This window comes from Zootoca vivipara, chromosome 14 (assembly GCF_963506605.1).
Source record: "Zootoca vivipara chromosome 14, rZooViv1.1, whole genome shotgun sequence".
Lineage (NCBI taxonomy): Eukaryota > Metazoa > Chordata > Lepidosauria > Squamata > Lacertidae > Zootoca > Zootoca vivipara.
In genome coordinates this window covers 53,888,550-53,905,901 of record NC_083289.1, presented here as the reverse complement: position 1 = coordinate 53,905,901, position 17,352 = coordinate 53,888,550, and the positions used below count along the sequence as shown (strand labels likewise).

General features: G+C 52.7%; 1 protein-coding gene across 1 annotated transcript in view; it reads right to left on the bottom strand.

Moving 5' to 3' along the window:
- The window catches only part of LOC118092903 (germ cell-specific gene 1-like protein), a 28,226-nt gene extending 13,303 nt beyond the window's left edge, over positions 1–14,923 (bottom strand). Inside the window, exons 1-5 of the mRNA XM_060282421.1 lie at positions 14,551–14,923; positions 7,035–7,082; positions 5,614–5,766; positions 4,375–4,486; positions 1,848–2,015 (exon numbers count right to left, since the gene is read on the bottom strand). Coding sequence (XP_060138404.1) covers positions 1,848–2,015; positions 4,375–4,486; positions 5,614–5,766; positions 7,035–7,082; positions 14,551–14,923 — 854 coding nt within the window. The remainder of the gene's footprint in view (positions 1–1,847; positions 2,016–4,374; positions 4,487–5,613; positions 5,767–7,034; positions 7,083–14,550) is intronic.
- Between the last annotated feature and the right edge of the window lie 2,429 nt (positions 14,924–17,352).

Sequence of the window (17,352 nt, the reverse complement as noted above, 5' to 3'; positions counted from 1 at the left end):
GGTTATTCTTTTGTGGGGCAACAATTTTTAAGAAAAATTATAGCCCCAAATGGGGAATTGTTATAAGAATTTTGAGGTCATATCTATATATATATAATAATTGTTCATAAAACATGTACATGAATGTACAGGCACATGTCTGAAGCAGCACAGGAAGACAGGCCTTTCTGACACCATTTTGACTCTCTCTCTGACCAGGTGTTCCTCTGCAAGGAAGAAGTGGGGTGGGGGGAACCTTCTCATTGTCTCAGGAATTAAAGTGATAATCCCTGGCATCCTGATACCTGACTGCCAGACAAAAGGGTGTGATTAACTTGGCTGGGAAACAGGGAAATGTAAATATCTCTCAATTTTGTTGATTAGGTTTTGGGGGGCAGGGGGCAGGGTCCAGACTGCTCAGATTACTGCCACCAGACCTCCCCTTTCATGATGTACCTATGATGAATCTAGGGAGGGGGGTCTTGGGCTACACCCCTTCTGTGACATATGGATGATGCTTCTGGGGGGGTGGGCTGAAACCAATTTCAAATTTCTTTTTAAGGGCAAGACATCTTTGTTTGGGGTTCCTTCCTTGTTCTCCTGTGTGAGAGGAAGGACCCTGTTGCAACAGTTAAAATAAAAGTGCCTTGCTTCGTACGTCCTGGTTTGGTCTCTGTTATTTGGTGGGCAGGAGACGCTTAAATTCGTCTGCTTGCCTGGATCCTTGAGCTCTCCCTGGGTCAAGATCCATTTCTCTGGGTTCATAGGAACCAGCTTAAATTTTAAAACACTGTCTTTGCTTCCTGGCTGGGGTGTAGGTCAGTGGGGGAAATATTCTGCTCATATCTTTGCGAGAGAGATTTTGAGAAGTTGGAATCTGTCAGGCAACCCCAAGGCTCTCTCTGCCGGAGGAACCCCAGGCAACACTTTGGCCACCTTCTTCCAGGCACAGACACTGGCTCTTGACGGGTCCCTGCCCCAGTCCAAAGTCCAAAGGGGGGAAGCCCCCCCAGGGCCCAGGCGGGGGGAGAGTGGCCCCTTCAGGAGGCTCATTATCACTTTGACTTGGTGCACGAGGGATGGTTTGGATGGCTGCTGCCTCCTCACCCAACACAAGCCGGGCCTGGAGAGATCTCCTTCCCAAGGCGAGCAGAAGAGAGTCACCGCCGTGGACCCTCTTCTCTCCCCACCTCCCTTTGCACACTTGGAACCACAGCATCACAGAGTTAAGTTCCCAACAGATCTTGCACCAAACCCATTCCATTCCGGCCAGTCATGACCTTCAGATGAGCTTCAGAGAGCCAAATTACTTCATTCCACCAAAAGTCACATTCAGTAACCCAGATCATCTTCTCCAGCTAGATGACAAACCCAGAAATTATTGGGGGGCCTGGGGAAAGATTTGGTCCCCACCCCTGCCGTGCTGGCCAACCAATGGCAACGTCCTTGTGGGTGAGAGTCAGCAAGAGCCAAGCCTCTTGAGGAGTCAAGAAAGAGACAGAGAGCTCTCTATTCTGCAGGTTGGCATCTGATTGGATTGGATCCTGATCCTGATCTGATTTTAGGCTGTATTTTAATTGGTTGCCTGATTTTATATTCATATGTTATACATTTGATGTTAGCCGCTCTGAGCTCAGTTTTGGCCAGGGAGGGTGGGGTATAAATACATTATTATTATTATTATTATTATTATTATTATTATTATTATTATTATTTAGGGCGTTTCCTCTCCCATCGAAAGGAAGCTGCGCCTTGCTCAGAGGAAAGTGGGAGCCACCCACCCAGAGGAATCCTTGCCCTCTGCATGCCCACCCCTGCCCCCCTCCTTCTCCCTGCCCCACAGCCCCCTTAAGGCCAGCCCCACTGACCTTCCATGGAAGTAGGGGATGGGCTCGTGGTCCGTGTAGGCGGCCTCTTCGGGGAAGCCCTGCTCAAAGACCTTGCGCTTGTGGCGGAACTCAATGATGGTCTTGGTGTAGGAGTTCAAGGTGGTGACGGAGGCAGCCATGCAGCAGGTGAAGGAGCCCCAGGCCAGGCTGCAGAGAGAGGAGGGGGGAGAAGGGAGAAAGGGGGCTGGGTGGCAGACACAGGACTAGGACCCCCACCCCCAGCGATGCCTCTCTCTGGCATGTCGGATGTGAAACACAAGAGCAGTCAAGTACAACATCCCTAGAGTGTTTCTCCTGGGCTGGGACAGACATCCTCTGCATGTGACTAGAGGTGGGCGTGGTCTCACCTGTGCAGGTAACAAAAGGCATAGGGCTGGCCGCCATCTCTCTCTCTTTGAGTTCGTTCTTCAAGCAAGCAACATCTGCTTAGCCAGAGATGCCCTCTTGGCTTCCAGCCAAGAGAGGACAAAGGAGCTATCTCCTTATGGGATAGATTCCAGATGTATCTACAGTGGTGCCTCGCTAGACGAATTTAATTCGTTCCACGGGTCTTTTCTTATAACGAAAAATTTGTCTAGTCAATCCCATAGGAATGCAATGAATTTTTTTGATTTTTATTATTATTATTTTTGCCCATAGGAACTCATTAATTGAATTTCAATGCATTCCTATGGGAAACCGCGATTCGCTAGACGAATTTTTTGTAAAACGAATTCATCTAGCGAGGCAACCTCCGCTAGAAAAAACCTTTCGTTAAGCGGAAATTTCGTTAATCAGGGCATTCGTTAAGCGAGGCACCACTGTAACTTTTTCTAAGCTAAGTCTGCCTTCTGGGATCCTATTGTGAACAGATGTCTGAACTCTTTTTATACTTTTATAGAAGGCTGTGTCGTGTCTTATCTTTTAGGAGGGAATAAAGGGGAAAATACCAGGACAATATTATTATAGAGGTTTTAGCGAATCTGAGCAAACGTATCCACAATGTGACTTTAAAAGGGGACTGTTACTCTCATCCCTGAACATTCCCACATGGCAGGGTGCCCTAAGGGAGCAAAGGGCCCATCCTGGACATTCCCTCCTTCATGTTTTGATATTTCATTTGCATTTCACCTTTCCACCAAACGGTGCTTAAGGTGGCTCATAGCAATCAAACAAATATAATAATATAATAAGGGGTCAATCGAGTCAAAGGTATAAAAAGGAATGGGACTGTTTTGAAATGTATCTACGCAAGCAATGGTGTCGGGGGGGGGATTAAGAGGTGCTGAAAATAAATTTCACAAAGGGAGAAATTAGTCAGGGAAGAACTATTCTTTTTAACGACAATAAACAAAGAGGAAAACAACACAGTATGGAGAAAAGGAAGCACGAAGAAGCCGTCAAGGGGGAGGGGGAAACCAACCTGGAGAAAAAGAAATTTATGGCGGGAAATGTATTTTGTGTGTGACTGGTATAGTGTTTTGAAAAGGGAAATGCAATGTATGTAAGAATGAATATAGTATATAAAACTAACAGGAATGGAAGAAGATATTTGCATATGTATATGTAATTGTGAAAATGCAATAATAATAACAACAACAACAACAACAACAACAACAACAACAAAGATAATAACAGCCATAGGATATCAAGTAAAGAATATTAAAACAGGAAAGTAAAATATTAATTGGTGGGACCCAGGTGGCGCTGTGGTTAAACCACTGAGCCTAGGGCTTGCTGATCAGAAGGTTGGCGGTTCGAATCCCTGTGACGGGGTGAGCTCCCGTTGCTTGGTCCCAGCTCCTGCCAACCTAGCAGTTCGAAAGCACATCAAAGTGCAAGTAGATAAATAGGAACCGCTACAGCGGGAAGGTAAACGGCGTTTCCATGTGCTGCTCTGGTTTGCCAGAAGCGGCTTTGTCATGCTGGCCACATGACCTGGAAGCTATACGCCGGCTCCCTCGGCCAATAGAGCGAGATGAGCGCGCAACCCCAGAGTCGGTCACGACTGGACCTAATGGTCAGGGGTCCCTTTACCTTTAAAATATTAATTAAGTGACCTTTGGGGGCACAGCCCACCCCAGCTCAAGGTGAGTCACAACAAAGCACCCCCCCCATGTACATTTCCCCTCCCGACTGGTGGATGACCGGGACTGAGCTCCTTCCTTAGACCCAGAGTCTTGACTTAGGAGGGGCACCTAACGCCTTGTTCTGCACCAGAAGCAGCCTCTCTTTTTCTCGCTTGACCTGTCCTTCCACCCTGGGGAATGCAAAAGAGGAAGGGATGCCCACAGATCCCTCCCCTGCAATTCCAGAGGTGCCAGGAGGCCTCTTGGTGCAGGAGACTGACAGGAGCCCAAACAAGGCAACGTGATCCTTGGGGGGGCGGGGGGGGAGAGAGAAAAGTCTCTGCCTGCAGCAGCCTCCAGTGTTTTGCTCTCCTGGTAACCCGTCACTGGGCCAGCCAAGTCCTCTGTTTCCAAGAGGGCCCTCCGTGAGGGTCCCCCCGCAAGCCACGCAGACTCACCAGAAGGACCAGCCGTAGTCCCACGAGTGCGGCCTCCAGTCTTCCGGGCCAAGGCTGACCGTCACCTGGAACACCTGGGTGTACATCATGTGAGCCACCATTCCCAAGAGCCCTGCGAGGAGACACAGACCCAAAGGTTTGAATCGCTGGGACAGGGGAGACCCTGAGGCTGCCCTGGAGCCAGGCCACCACCAAGCCCAGCAACTGGGGGGCACGCTCCCCATCACCAGGGACCCACCTCCCTCTACAGCTGGAGATGCTGCCAGCGACCAGCCCTGGGACCTTCTGCTGGCTAAGCTGCTGTCCTGTCACTTGGGGGCAGGGGGGCTGTAGCTCAGCAGCACAGGGAACCAGGCAGAGGGCCTTCTCGGTCGTGGCCTCCACCCTGTGAAATTCCCTCCCATCAGATGTCGAGACAAACAACTATCTGAAGGCAGCCCTGTTTAGGGAAGCTTTGTAAGGTTTAAGGTTTCATGTTTTTATATATGTTAGAAGATGCCCAGAGTGGCAGGGCAACCCGGTCAGATGGGTGGGGTACAAATAAATAAATAAATAAATAAATAAATAAATAAATAATAATTTATTACCGGTAGTTATACCCCGCCCATCTGGCCGGGTTCCCCCAGCCACTCTGGGCGGCTTCCAACAAAACATTAAAATACAGAAATCAAACATTAAAAGCTTCCCTAAACAGGGCTGCCTTGAGATGCCTTCTAAAGGTCTGGTAATTGTTGTTCTCTTTGACCTCTGATGGGAGGGCGTTCCACAGGGTGGGTGCCACTACCGAGAAGGCCCTCTGCCTGGTTCCCTGTAACTTGGCTTCTCGTAGCGAGGGAACCGCCAGAAGACCCTCAGCGCTCGATCTCAGTGTCCGGGCAGAACGATGGGGGTGGAGACGCTCCTTCAGGTATACTGGACCGAGGCCGTTTATTATTATTATTATCATCATCATCATCATCATCATTTGTGAGCGAGAAGTTCTGGGTTCAACGCCCTGTGTGGCCAGGCAGTGAAAATGTCCTCTGCCGAAGGTCGGCATAGAATGCAGTGGATCGAGGTGGGTCCAACTCAGAGCAAGACATCCTCCGATCTGGGAGAGGAATGAAATGGTCTTCACTGATGAGCCCAGCCTTAAAAGCAAACCATTCCAGCTCGACCAAGTAGCTGTTTTCCGCTGGCTGCAGTGCAAGGAGTGCAGCTACTCCCCGGACTATTTCCTGGGCTTGCACAGGGACCTACCTGAGAGCACCGTGAAGACGGCCGCAAAAGCGTTGAGTTTGAGCCCGTCTATCACGTTGTTGGAGTGGAGGAGCTCAAGGCACATGAGGCTGAAACCGATGACCAGCAAAGCGATGTAGAGCACTTCCGACACCACCGACAGCCACAGGACTCCTGCAAGCACACAAGGGACACCGTCCGCACTGGGAGGGAGCTCTCTCTCAGATCAGAGAGCCGGGGGGAGGCTGGGGCAGGGCAAGTTTGAGCTGCGATTCCCGCAGGTTTGGGCTAGATGACCCTCGAGGGTCCCTTCCGATTTGACAATTCTATGATCCTAAGCTGAGCAAGGGAGTTTCCAGCTGAGCTGCTGCGGGGTTGATTCCAAGCTCAATTGAAAAACAGCCCTGCTCCCAGAACCATGGATCTGCCCTCAGCTGCCTTTCGAGGCAAAGAGGAGCAAGCATTTTTCTGGGAAGGGGCTACCAGGATGGGGTGGGGGTTCATTTCATAACCCACTGGCAGCTGGTAGCAATCATATTCCGTCATTTGGCCCCAGCCTTCCCTCCCTCCCTCCCTCCCTCCCTCCCTCCGTGGCCACGACAAGCCCACTAGTCCGCAGAGTTCACTGGCTGCCTCAGGAAAGGAAGAGAACAGAACGTGCAAAGCATTATTTGTTCAGGAAATTTATGTCCTGCCTTTCCCCTGAATAGTCCTCATGTGGACTTACCCCCTCCCAAAAAAAAGCAACAAAATAAATACCCTCTAAAATCAGCATCCAAAAATAAATACTGTACCAAGAAAGTAGCTCCAGCACGAGCGAAGAGGGCCAATTTCACCCAAGCATCTAAAATCACCATTTTTATTTAGAACACCATCAGTGTTGGTGATGCTGAAACGAGGACAAGGTCTCAGCCCTGGGAAGCTTACAATCCAGGTGGAGTGGCAGCCAGGTGGCATTCCTGCAGGATCTGGGAGGAAGGATGGGGGCCCCAAAGCAGCAGGAGTTACCAGGGCAAAGCCTGGGGGGGAGCAAGACACCCCCCAGCACGGGACCCTGAGTCGACAAGTCAACCCTTGTGGTTTTTAGAGGTCTGCACCGCAGGACTCTTGCATTGCCCTTCCCTTCCCACTTCAGCACAGGCACAAAAGGGGCAAAAGAGTCGACAGGGAACAGCCGTTCTGCCCCCCCCCCAGCAGCCTCCTTAATTCAGTTATGAACAGGCCCCTCCCAGCGAAGGAAGCAAGGATACGCCTGTTGCTCTTGGCTCTCCTCTGCAAAAGGACAGGATTTCTCAGATCAGCACTGCTGATCTCACCATCAAAACACTGGGGGGAGGAATAAGAGACAGAGGCAGACAAACACGCTCCCTCCCTCCTTCCCTCTCCTGGCGCTGCCAATGTCACCTGTGCAAAGGTGACCCCGGCTGATGTGCATCTCTTACCTTTCTCGGAAGCTGGAGCCAGGTCAATGAAACTTCGGCATTTCTCACCTTTAAGAGAAGAGGAAAGCTTTGACAGGCAGACGGGGGGGGGGCAGAGTGGGCATCGTCACACCCCCAGCAAGGCTCCTCTCGCTCCTGCCCTCACCCCCAGCCCCCCAAACAGCCACCCCTGGGAGGCCCCTTCAGGCAGGAAGAGAGGCGGCTGGCCTTGGAAGCTCCGTAAAATATCCCTGGTTTGCTCCTTTCTATATATAGGGTGGCTACATTCTGCATGGACTGGTCGCAGGGCAACATGGGCAAAGGGCTTTAAGTACCTATTAGGTCCATCAATTACCATATAGCATATATTCAACACAGAAAATAGTGACAATTTGTTGTTGACAAAGGACAGCTGGACATATCAAGGGCCCCATGACCTAAATCTGGCCCTGGTTGCACACCCCACTTATCAATCAATCAATAACACCACAGTCTTAAAAATATGACAAAGCAAGAGAATAATAAGCTCAAGATCAATGGCACAGGGTTGGGCCATATTTCAGGGAAAGCCTATTTAGGGGGCTTTGAAAGCCCTGCACTGTTTCGGATTAAAACTCCCTTCTTTCCTTTCCAACAGGGCCCTGTAGGATGACAGGAAGAGCCTTTCAACAATGGATCTCTCCATCCTTGGCAGACTCTCCTTCCCTGGAGGTTTCTAAGCAGAGGTTGGATGGCCACCTGTCAGGGATGCTTTAGCTGAGATTCCCAGGGGGCTGGACTGGATGACCCCCAGGGTCCCTTCCAATCCTATGACACTGTGATTCTATAATGCTGAGGCTTCTGGGAGTCCAAAACACCTGGAGGAAGCAGGTTGGGCAAAGTTGGCCAGTGCCCTCGCCTCCTTCCAAACCCTGGCAGCAGCACCCCTGAGGATTATGAGGATCATGGCACGGCAGAGGTGGAAGGGACCCCCAAGGGTCATGTAGTCCAACCTCCTGCAATGATGTTGGGAAGCCAGAGCCCTCCCCTTCGTGCCAGGCTGCCCCACCTGAGCCAGCAAGAGCGCCCTGGCGCCTAAGGTCCCAGTGGCCGGGCCTTACAGCTCTCCCCTTCTGGGCTCCTCCTGGCAGCCACTCGGCAAGGGGGTCTTTCTGCTCCAGCCCAAAACACTTTCCCCTGGGATTCAGCTTCTTAATCACCAACACGGCACACAATGCGAGATTGCATAACCATGAATAATTTTACATTACTGAGTTATGTAACAATGGTATTTATGCAGCTATTAATAGCTTATACTATTCATAGTGTGCTAATAACAGTAATGGACCGATAGACCGACTCTCTCTCTGTCCATCCACTTCCCCTAAAAATAAAAATGAAACCCTGGGAGGGGCATCATGTGTGGCAGGAAAGAGCAGTCCGAATCCTGTTGTGTTTTGCTGCTCTAGCCCTATCCATCAGCTGGCAGAGAGGGAGGCAAAAGCTGAACCGCTAATGAAGGGTACCTATGCCAGTAATTAAGATCCACCCATCCCCCTCGCCTGAGCCACATCGCCCACATCCCCACCCCACACACAATTGCTTCAACCATCTGGCGGAGGAAAGGCCTTGGAACCCAAATGTCCGACGTGGCTTATGCGGATTCCGATTGCCTGCAGGCCTTGGTTTCTGCGCCTTGGTTTCTGAACATTTTGGAAGTCGAACGGACTTCTGAAACAGATTCCGTTTGACTCCAAGGTACCACAAATGGTTAAACGGCAGTCTTATTACAGCCGAGGGAATCAGCTTCAGTTGCTGAAACAGCTGGAGGACATGGCTGGGCACCTGCAGGAAGATGGGAAGCCAAGTCCATCCCTGCCCATCATGGCTGGTACAACCTGGGAGGCAGAGGCTGGCCAGGTGGGTCCAGAGAATAGTTAATGCATGTGGGAGTTATGCCCGCTGCCTTGATCAAAAGTGGAAATGGTGTGGCCTCTCTTGAAGAGCCCCTCTCTGCTTCCAGTGGATTTAGAAAACTGCCACCTGGTCTAGAATACTCCTTTCTGGAGCAAAGTGACACAGAGGGTGGTGGCTTGACAGCTCCAAAGGCGCCCAGACCCAGATATGTCCCATGGCTTGCTGGCCAGCAGGACTAAACCGCTTCTGGCACAACGGAACACTGTGACGGAAGCCAGAGCACACGGAAACGCCATTTACTTTCCCACTGCAGCGGTACCTATTTATCTACTTGCACTGGCGTACTTTCTAATTAGGTTGGCAGGAGCTGGGACAGAGCAACGGGAGCTAACCCTGTCACGGGGATTTGAACCGCCAACCTTCCGATTAGCAAGCCCAAGAGGCTGAGGGGTTTAGACCACAGCACCACCCGCATCCCCAACCAGAAAGTAGTACTAGGGGACTAAGCACAGCCTGCTGGATCAGGCCAAGGGACATTTGGCCCAGCATCCTGTTCTCACAGCGCGCAACCAAATGCCCATTAAGGGAGGCCTGCAAGCAGAACATGAGCACAGGAACACTCTCCCCTCCTACAGTTTCCATGCTCTCCCGACTGAGCATCTCTCGCTCCCAAGGAACCTGAAAGCAAGTGGCTGGAACAGAACTTGGGCTCAGCCACCAAGTCTCATCGACCTGGCAAAACTCCAGCTCCTTCATTCAAAGCTGCAGTGCTAATTCCCAGCTCAGTGGCCACAGCAAAGTCTCAGCTCCACACACAAGGAAAACGAATCACCCTGGAATGCCATGGGCCCTGATTTTCCTTGGCACCTTTTAAAGTGCCCCTTTGGCAAAAGGAAGCCCTTTGGCTCACAGCAGTCGGGACCCAGGTGGCGCTGTGGTTAAACCACTGAATCTAGGGCTCGCTGATCAGAAGGTCGGCGGTTCGAATCCCTGTGACAGGGTGAGCTCCTGTTGCTTGGTCCCAGCTCCTGCCAACCTAGCAGTTCGAAAGCACATCAAAGTGCAAGTAGATAAATAGGAACCGCTACAGCGGGAAGGTAAACGGTGTTTCCATGTGCTGCTCTGGTTCGCCAGAAGCGGCTTTGTCATGCTGGCCCCATGACCTGGAAGCTATACGCCGGCTCCCTCGGCCAATAATGCGAGATGAGCGCGCAACCCCAGAGTCGGTCACGGCTGGACCTAATGGTCAGGGGTCCCTTTACCTTTACCTTTTAGTCAACCCCTAATACCACAAGAGACACACAGAGAAAGGTGAGTCCAGGGCTGGGAATTAGCAGGGAAGGGATGGAGAGCAAGAATTCCCCACCCTTTTCTAACAGCAAAAGTGTAAAGTTATTTCTGACTTTCTTCACATCTGCTACAGATGCTCCAGTCATGAAGGGTGCTCCCTGCAAGGCCCTTTCCATCTGGCCTAGCAACAAATCCTAATTATTGGATTATTCTGCCTCATCTTTTTGTGCCTGCCAAACAGCCGTGTCATGCTCATAGTATTTTATTCTCTTGTTCATTATGCTGTTTTAAATGTGCATTTTATATTTGACTTCACTTGTTTTCTTTTGAAATGTTTGAGATTTTGTTTGTCGTTGGCTTTGTTTGTGTTAAATATGTATTCTGTAGTTGACCTCCTTTGTAATGTTTTATTTTGAAATCTTTGCGATGGTATTTTGGTTTCCTGTTAATTGTGTTGCTAGTTTGCGGGTGCTTTATATTTGACTTTCTTCAGAAACATTTGATTCTCCATTGTTTTGTGGATGTTCAATAGGCTGTAAACCGCTTTGAGATTTTTCTTAAAAATATAAAGCAGTATAGAAATGAAATAATAATAATAATAATAATAATAATAATAATAATAATAAAAGATGCAAATAAGAGCATTTTGCAGCAGGCATGACGCATGTTTCAAAGCACTTCTCTCAAAAACCTTTCATTTCCACGACTCTTTTAATGAGCCCCCACTGCACCCCATCTCTTGTAGCCTTGCCCCATTGTTGTTGTTTTAATCCGAAGCCAGTTGAGCCCCCTTCCCCAACAGTCCCCATGCTTCCGTGTCAACGGAAACAGCACACCATGTCGATTTAATTGGGACCTTTACAGAAGAATTGCCTCCTTTCCCTCTCACTGGGCCGCAATGCCTGCTGGCTCCCTGTTGATTCTGTTTCCTGGGTCCCCAGACAATGACCGATTTAAGAGCCTTTCTTGGAGCTCCATCAAATGCAGGTTTTCTGAAGGGCACTTGAGTAGCAGATCATCTTCCATCTTTCCACCACTGCCACAACCTCAGGCACATCCTAGCAGGAATCTCTTTTCAGTGGCCCCTGCACCCCCAACCAGGCTTCCTCACCAAGGACTGTCCCACCAGGTGGCGGATCTGGGGCGGGGGGGAGGGACTGGACCTTTGACTTTAACCAGCAGCCCGAGAAGGTGACTTCCATGTGCCAGCAGAAAATGCCCCCCCCCACACACAGCAAAGTGCCACCACTTCCTCTTTGCTGCCGAGGATTTATTCCTGCTATTTTTGAGCATATTGTATAACTGATCTTCTTCTAAGCTTTTTAGATTTAATTTCAGACTTGGCAGGGGAGCTGGGCAGCCGCACTGCCTTTTCCCAGTCCCAAATACACCGGAATTTGGACGGAGTCGGTACTCCCCCCCCCCCGGCAGGTCTTCATGCTCTGCGTCCGTCCCCCCCAACAGCCACCACTGCTCCCCTTGTCCCACGGTTGCAAGAGGATTGGAGGAGTGGGGGGGGGTTGTGAGGGCCAGGGGGGCCGCAGCTCTTCTCCTGCTTACTTTCAGCACCTGATTCTGGCTATGGCAGTGAAAACATCTTTGCAAAACAGACACAGATGGAGCGTGCAGAGCTGTTTTGGCACAAACAACAGGCACAGGCAAAACCAGGCCCTTTTCCCACCAGGAGCCCACACACCCAGAGGGAAGCTGCACAGTCGATGCGCTGAGCTGCAGCAGGCCTCCCTCAAAGGTCTCCTCTGAGTCAAGTTCAGACAAATGCATGGAGGAGAGAGGGCTATGAGGGTGACTGGCTGCAAGAGCTGCACTCTGCCGCCACAGTGGGAAGCAGCAATGCTTCCGAATGCTTGTTGCTAGACGCCACAGGAGGGGAGACTTGCTCTTGTGCTCGGATCCTGCTTGCTGGTTTCCCACAGGCACCTGGTTAGCCACTGTGAGAACAGGATGCTGGACTAGAGGGGCCATGGGCCTGATCCAGCAGGCACTTCTTACGAGTGCATTTATGCATTTGCAGGAAAAGCTCATAGCAGCTCTGAGACTTTTAGAGTTTCAGACATTCAAGTGGCTCAAATAAAGAGATTACCTGAGAGCTGCTGCTCAGAGTGGGCTCCCCTGCAGGAGGTCCAATCCCTAGTACCTTGGGGAGCAAGAACAGGTGCTGGAAAAGGCCCTCCTCCCCCTGCTGGAGACCCCAGAGAGCTGTTTCCCCTCTGAGATCTCAGACCCCCAGCCTTACAAGCTGCCTTGGAAGAGCCTGCTTCTAGCAACACAAGCCGTCCCCCTGCAGCCCAGTTGCCCAGGGGATAATGGAGGGAGCTAGGGAGCTTTGCCCTGCTCAGAAACTGGAGGAATTATTCCCTCCCTGATGGCTGATGAATCAAAGCATTAACGCTGCTTATCTCCACTACAGTGCAAGGTTTTCCCAGACACACACAGCTGATTATAAGAGAGCCACAGTTTAACACAGAGCTCAGCTCCATGAAGCAAAAGCCAAGATGCTTGGGTCGCTTGGCAGCCCCACACCGCCTGTGTCTGCAGGGAGAGGCTTCAGGACCCCCAAGCTGCGCAACTTCCAGACCTCAGAGAAGCTGCTGCAGCTGCTTTGCCTGCAAACTCAGCCCAGGTTGCTCCTTTGCGGGAAGGCTTGCCCAGCCCAGGAGAATAGCCCTGGCAGCTCAGTGGCAGGGCAAATGCCTCGCAGGCAGAAGGTCCCAGGTCCAATCCAGGTGGGGCTGGGAGGGACTCCTGCCAGAATCCCTGGAGAGCAGCTGCTGGCCAGTGCGGACAATGCTGAGCTGGATGGGCCAATGGTCTGGCTTCATAAGGCAGCTTCATATGTTCCAAGTATGTTCTCTATAAAAAGATGTGCTTGCATGCACCCATGGATTGCCCTGATGAAGTTGTGGAGTGGTTTGAAGGAGGTGGGGGGAGATCAAATCAAGAGCTTTGCTTGCTTGAGATGCAAAGAGCAGCTGGGGGGGGGGTGTCGATTACTGTCTCAACCTTGGCAGGCTTAAACTCTCCCACCTTCCCACTCCCACCCCCCTCCAAAGCTGCCCAGGCTGCTATTTAACTGCTTTTTCAAAAAGCAAAAAAAACAAAACAAAACTACCATGCTGGTTTATTTCACCCACACAACTAGTTTGGCACTGATTTAACTTGCAGGTTTTGGAAAATGTTTCTCATGTAGAATCAAAAACAAAGTCAGGACTCCAAGACTGTGCCCAGCATGTTTTAAAAGGGGGGGGGCTCTCAGACACACTTCTAAGTGAGCAGGTGAACTGCGCCATGCTTTGCTAGGAGACAGGAGGGGAGCTGCAGCTGGTTTGCAGGGGGGGGCACGAAGCAGGGGTGTCCTAGGGGACCAGGAGAGCCTCCGGTTGCTCCTTCCGTGGCTCCCAGCAAAGACGGGGGCACACAGCCCCCGGCAGGACTCAACGTGGAGGGGGACAAGCCCCATGAGGAGGCAGAGGGCTCATCCATACTGCCATCATCTCATATGGACAGGAAACTCCCCGGCTCTCCGTGGGAATCTCTGCTGTCCATATTGCCCTCTTTCGGAATCGGCTCCTTCAATCTGGGTGTTCTCATACCAGGGATATTCTGAGGCTACGAGAAAATCCGGGCCGAGGGAGAGGAAAGTGTGCGAAGGCAGGGATTGGGAGGAGAGCAGACTGACAGTCAGTGGAGGGTCCGGGATGCTTCTTCCCGGTCAGGATGAGCCCGGAGCCTCGAAGCCCTTTCTTTGCCCTCGACCAAGAGCGCTGGAACGACCCTCCTGCGCGGCGGCGCAAGGAAGAGGGAGCCAAGGAAGGGGAAGGCGCGGAAGAGAATCCGCCGCCCTCGAGGGGGGCATTGGGCTGGGCTCTCCCCATCCCTGCGCTGTGCTTGAGGCCGGTCCCCCTCCTCTCAGCCGGGGTTGGCCGGGGCCCCGGAGCGGGCAGAGGCCGCTTTGCCTGCTGCTGCCTGCGACGCTGCCCGTGCCAACGCGCCATCCGCCGTCGCCACAGCAACGCCAGCAGATGCTGCAAGGCCAGGCAGACTTACCTGCGCGTAAACGCCACTCAGCTAAGGGGGGATTACTTCCGAGGAGGCCTCTGCTGCAGCAGCCCAAGCCTCCCTCCGGGTCCCAGGCAGACGGGCAGGGTGACAGCCAGGCGCCCTCCTGGCCGGCCAGAAGTCCAACAGTGCCGGGCCCTGGCGCCCCCCCCCACCGCGAACGGCGTCCCTTGCCGGCGGGGCACGAAGCCCCTCGGGCCAAGGATGAGCCTGGGCATTGGGGAGGTTGTTGCGCGCGGTGCCCCCCGGCCCGCAGGTACAGCCAGGTACTCACCGGGCGTGTTGATGTTCTCCTCGCACGAGTACCAGATGCCGGCGTGGAAGTACCTGAAGAGGAAGCGGTCGTCGCCCGTCTCCCAGCTGTAGTGCACGACGTTGGCGGCGGGCGGCGAGGCGCCGGAGGAGCCGTTGCGCGCCGTCTCGTTGGCGGCGGCTTCGTAGCCGTAGTCGAGGCAGTTGGTGCGCTTGTGGGGCCCGCAGGTGGGCTTGGGCACCCTCTGCGTCCCTTCGCACCAGTGCGTCGTGCCGAAGGCCGTGGCCGAAAAAAGCAGCGCCAGCAGGTTGAGCCCCACGGCCAGCAGCGCCCGCGCCCGACGGCCCCCGACGGCCCCCGACGGGGCCCCGCTCCCGCCCGCCGCTGCCTTCATGCTCGCCCGCGCCACGCACCAGGCAGGCGGCGCCGGCGGCGGAGGAGGCCTGCCATGGCTAGGAGGGGGCGCGCGCCTCGGGCTCAGCCGCCGCGCCACTGGCCAGCCAGCGCCGCCGCCGCCGCCAGGGCCAGGGAGGCCGGCCGGCCCGCCCGCCCGCCGAGAGGGAGCCGCCCCGGAGGGAGGGCCTGGCGCCGCCTCTCCCGCTCCGGGGGCGGCCCCTCCATCGCCAGCAAGGGACGCTCTTCGGAAGGAGCGGAGAGGCCGGAGAGGAGGAGGCGGGCGGGGGGGGCAGCTCCTAGGAATCGAGTGGCGGCGCGCGCGCGGTTCACTTAGGGAACTCGCTGCCGCAGGAGGCAGGAGTGGCTTTAGAAGAGGATGGCGTGGGACCAAGTCATGGAGGAGGAAAGGGCGATTGATGGCTAATAGCCAGGATGGCTCGGCTCTGCCTTCATGGTTGGAAGGCCACTTGCTAGAAACCGCTAGTACAGTATCCCCCATCTTTTGTTCGCGCAGCTGGTTCTTCCTGCCTAAGTGCGGGACCTTACATTTGTCCCTATGGAAACTCCTTGTGTTCGTCGGGGGCCAGTTCTCCAGTCTGTGATGGTCGTCGGTTTTCCGAGGCATTAGGTACCCCTCCCCATTTGGTGTCGTCTGCACATTTGCACCCTCTCAAGTCCTTCGCCAAGTCATTTATAGAGATGCTGAACAACAAGGGGCCCCAGGACAGAACCGCCTTCTTACTTTCCCCCAGGATGCTTAGGAACCATTAGAGAGCAGTCTTTGGATTCCAGCTACAAATAAATCCACCTAACAGTTACCTCATCCAGCCCACATTATATTACTTGTTAACAACAAGTGGTGGTTTGTTTTTTATAAAAAAAAAAGTTTCATTTTTACAGTATTAGGAGATATAATGTATAGCAACTTATAGCCTTATAATTTTAAAGCTGGTAGCACTGGATCAAGCTAATCAATTTTATTTAATGAATTAAATTGTTTTAATTGGGTCTCAAATGAATGTGCAATTAATTGCTGCTGTTTTGAATTTTATTTTATTGCGTCTGTTTTCCTTAGCAGGTCGTACAAACTGCTTTTCTGAGTCATGCTTTTTATAGGGTTTGGTATGGGGCGCTCGGGGAGGGGGGAGTTTATGGAACCAAGCAGGGGTGGCCTGAAACAAAATCGGGGTCCCGTGGGGGGTAGGGCCACAGCAAAAGGGAAACTGAGGCATCTCTCTCATACGCAGCTTGGCCTCCTGCATCTCACTTCCGCAACTGAGTGACTTCTTTGCAGCAAAACACCCCCACCCACGCCGAGGCTCCGGAGGGAGTCAGGCTGGAGGGGGGCCCAAGGTAAGAAGGGGGCTTTGCTGCGCAACTGAGACCAGGCTCGACTGAGGCGCCGGTGTTGTAAGGAGCAGAAGGGGCTGAGAAAACCCTCAGCAGGGGAGCCACAGGCTCGTGCATCTCCTTGGGGGCGGGGGGGGGCAGGGCGGATTTGGGGACTTCAGGGGAGGGTGCCTGGGAAAGAGAGGAGGGGGCGAGAGAAAAGCCCAGGCAGTCCAACGATTGGCGGGCTAAGAGCCTCAGCGCGCCCCCTGGAGGCTTCGCTCCGGGCAAAATTCCTGGCTAAAGGCCCTTCGTTTCACCGCTGCAAACAGAAGCTCTGGGGTGGCACCTGTTGGGCAGTCTTTGCCACCAGCACTGGGCAGCCAGGCTCCTGCCCGGGGACGGGGGGTGGGCAGGGAAGGGTTGGGAGAAAGCCCATACGGCAAAGTGAAGTGACCACTTTGGGCAGCGCAGCAAGATCCACCGGGGCAGTAGATCCAGCCTCCGTGGGATGCATCCCCCCTACTGCTGTTGCCATGGTGGCAGCAATTGCAGTGGCACAGCTTCGTGGAGGCCAGATCCTGCACCGCCCCTGCAATACACGCCCCACGTCGCCTCACAGCTGCCTCTTGATGAAGAGTGTTGGATGGATTTAAGATGCGGAGGAGCCTATATTTTATTCATTAATTGTTCTTCATATTTTCCCCCTCTCCCGTTCTGTGAAAAGGCAAGTGCATTTCTCAGCGGAGTCATATCGCCACCCGCGTGCAGCTTATCTTGAGACGCTTTTAGGACTAACCTAAACCTTCTAGAACAATAATGATATCCAAGGATGGTCAGGCAGGCTCGGGTCATTTTTCTCCTTTATGTTTCCCTCTTAACAAATAAATCAGGCCAGGCGGTTGAGGTGTTTTAATTAGTGTTCATGTGTGAAGACTGTGTGTCAGACTTTGAGAATATAATCAAGATCCGTGTGTACCTGCTTCTGAGCATCAGCAATTAGCATGCGAAGAGTTAATTAAGCCTATGTAAATGTCCTAGTTGTGTGTATCAGCCTCTTAGTTGGTCTCTAAGGTGCTACTGGAAGGATTTTTTTAA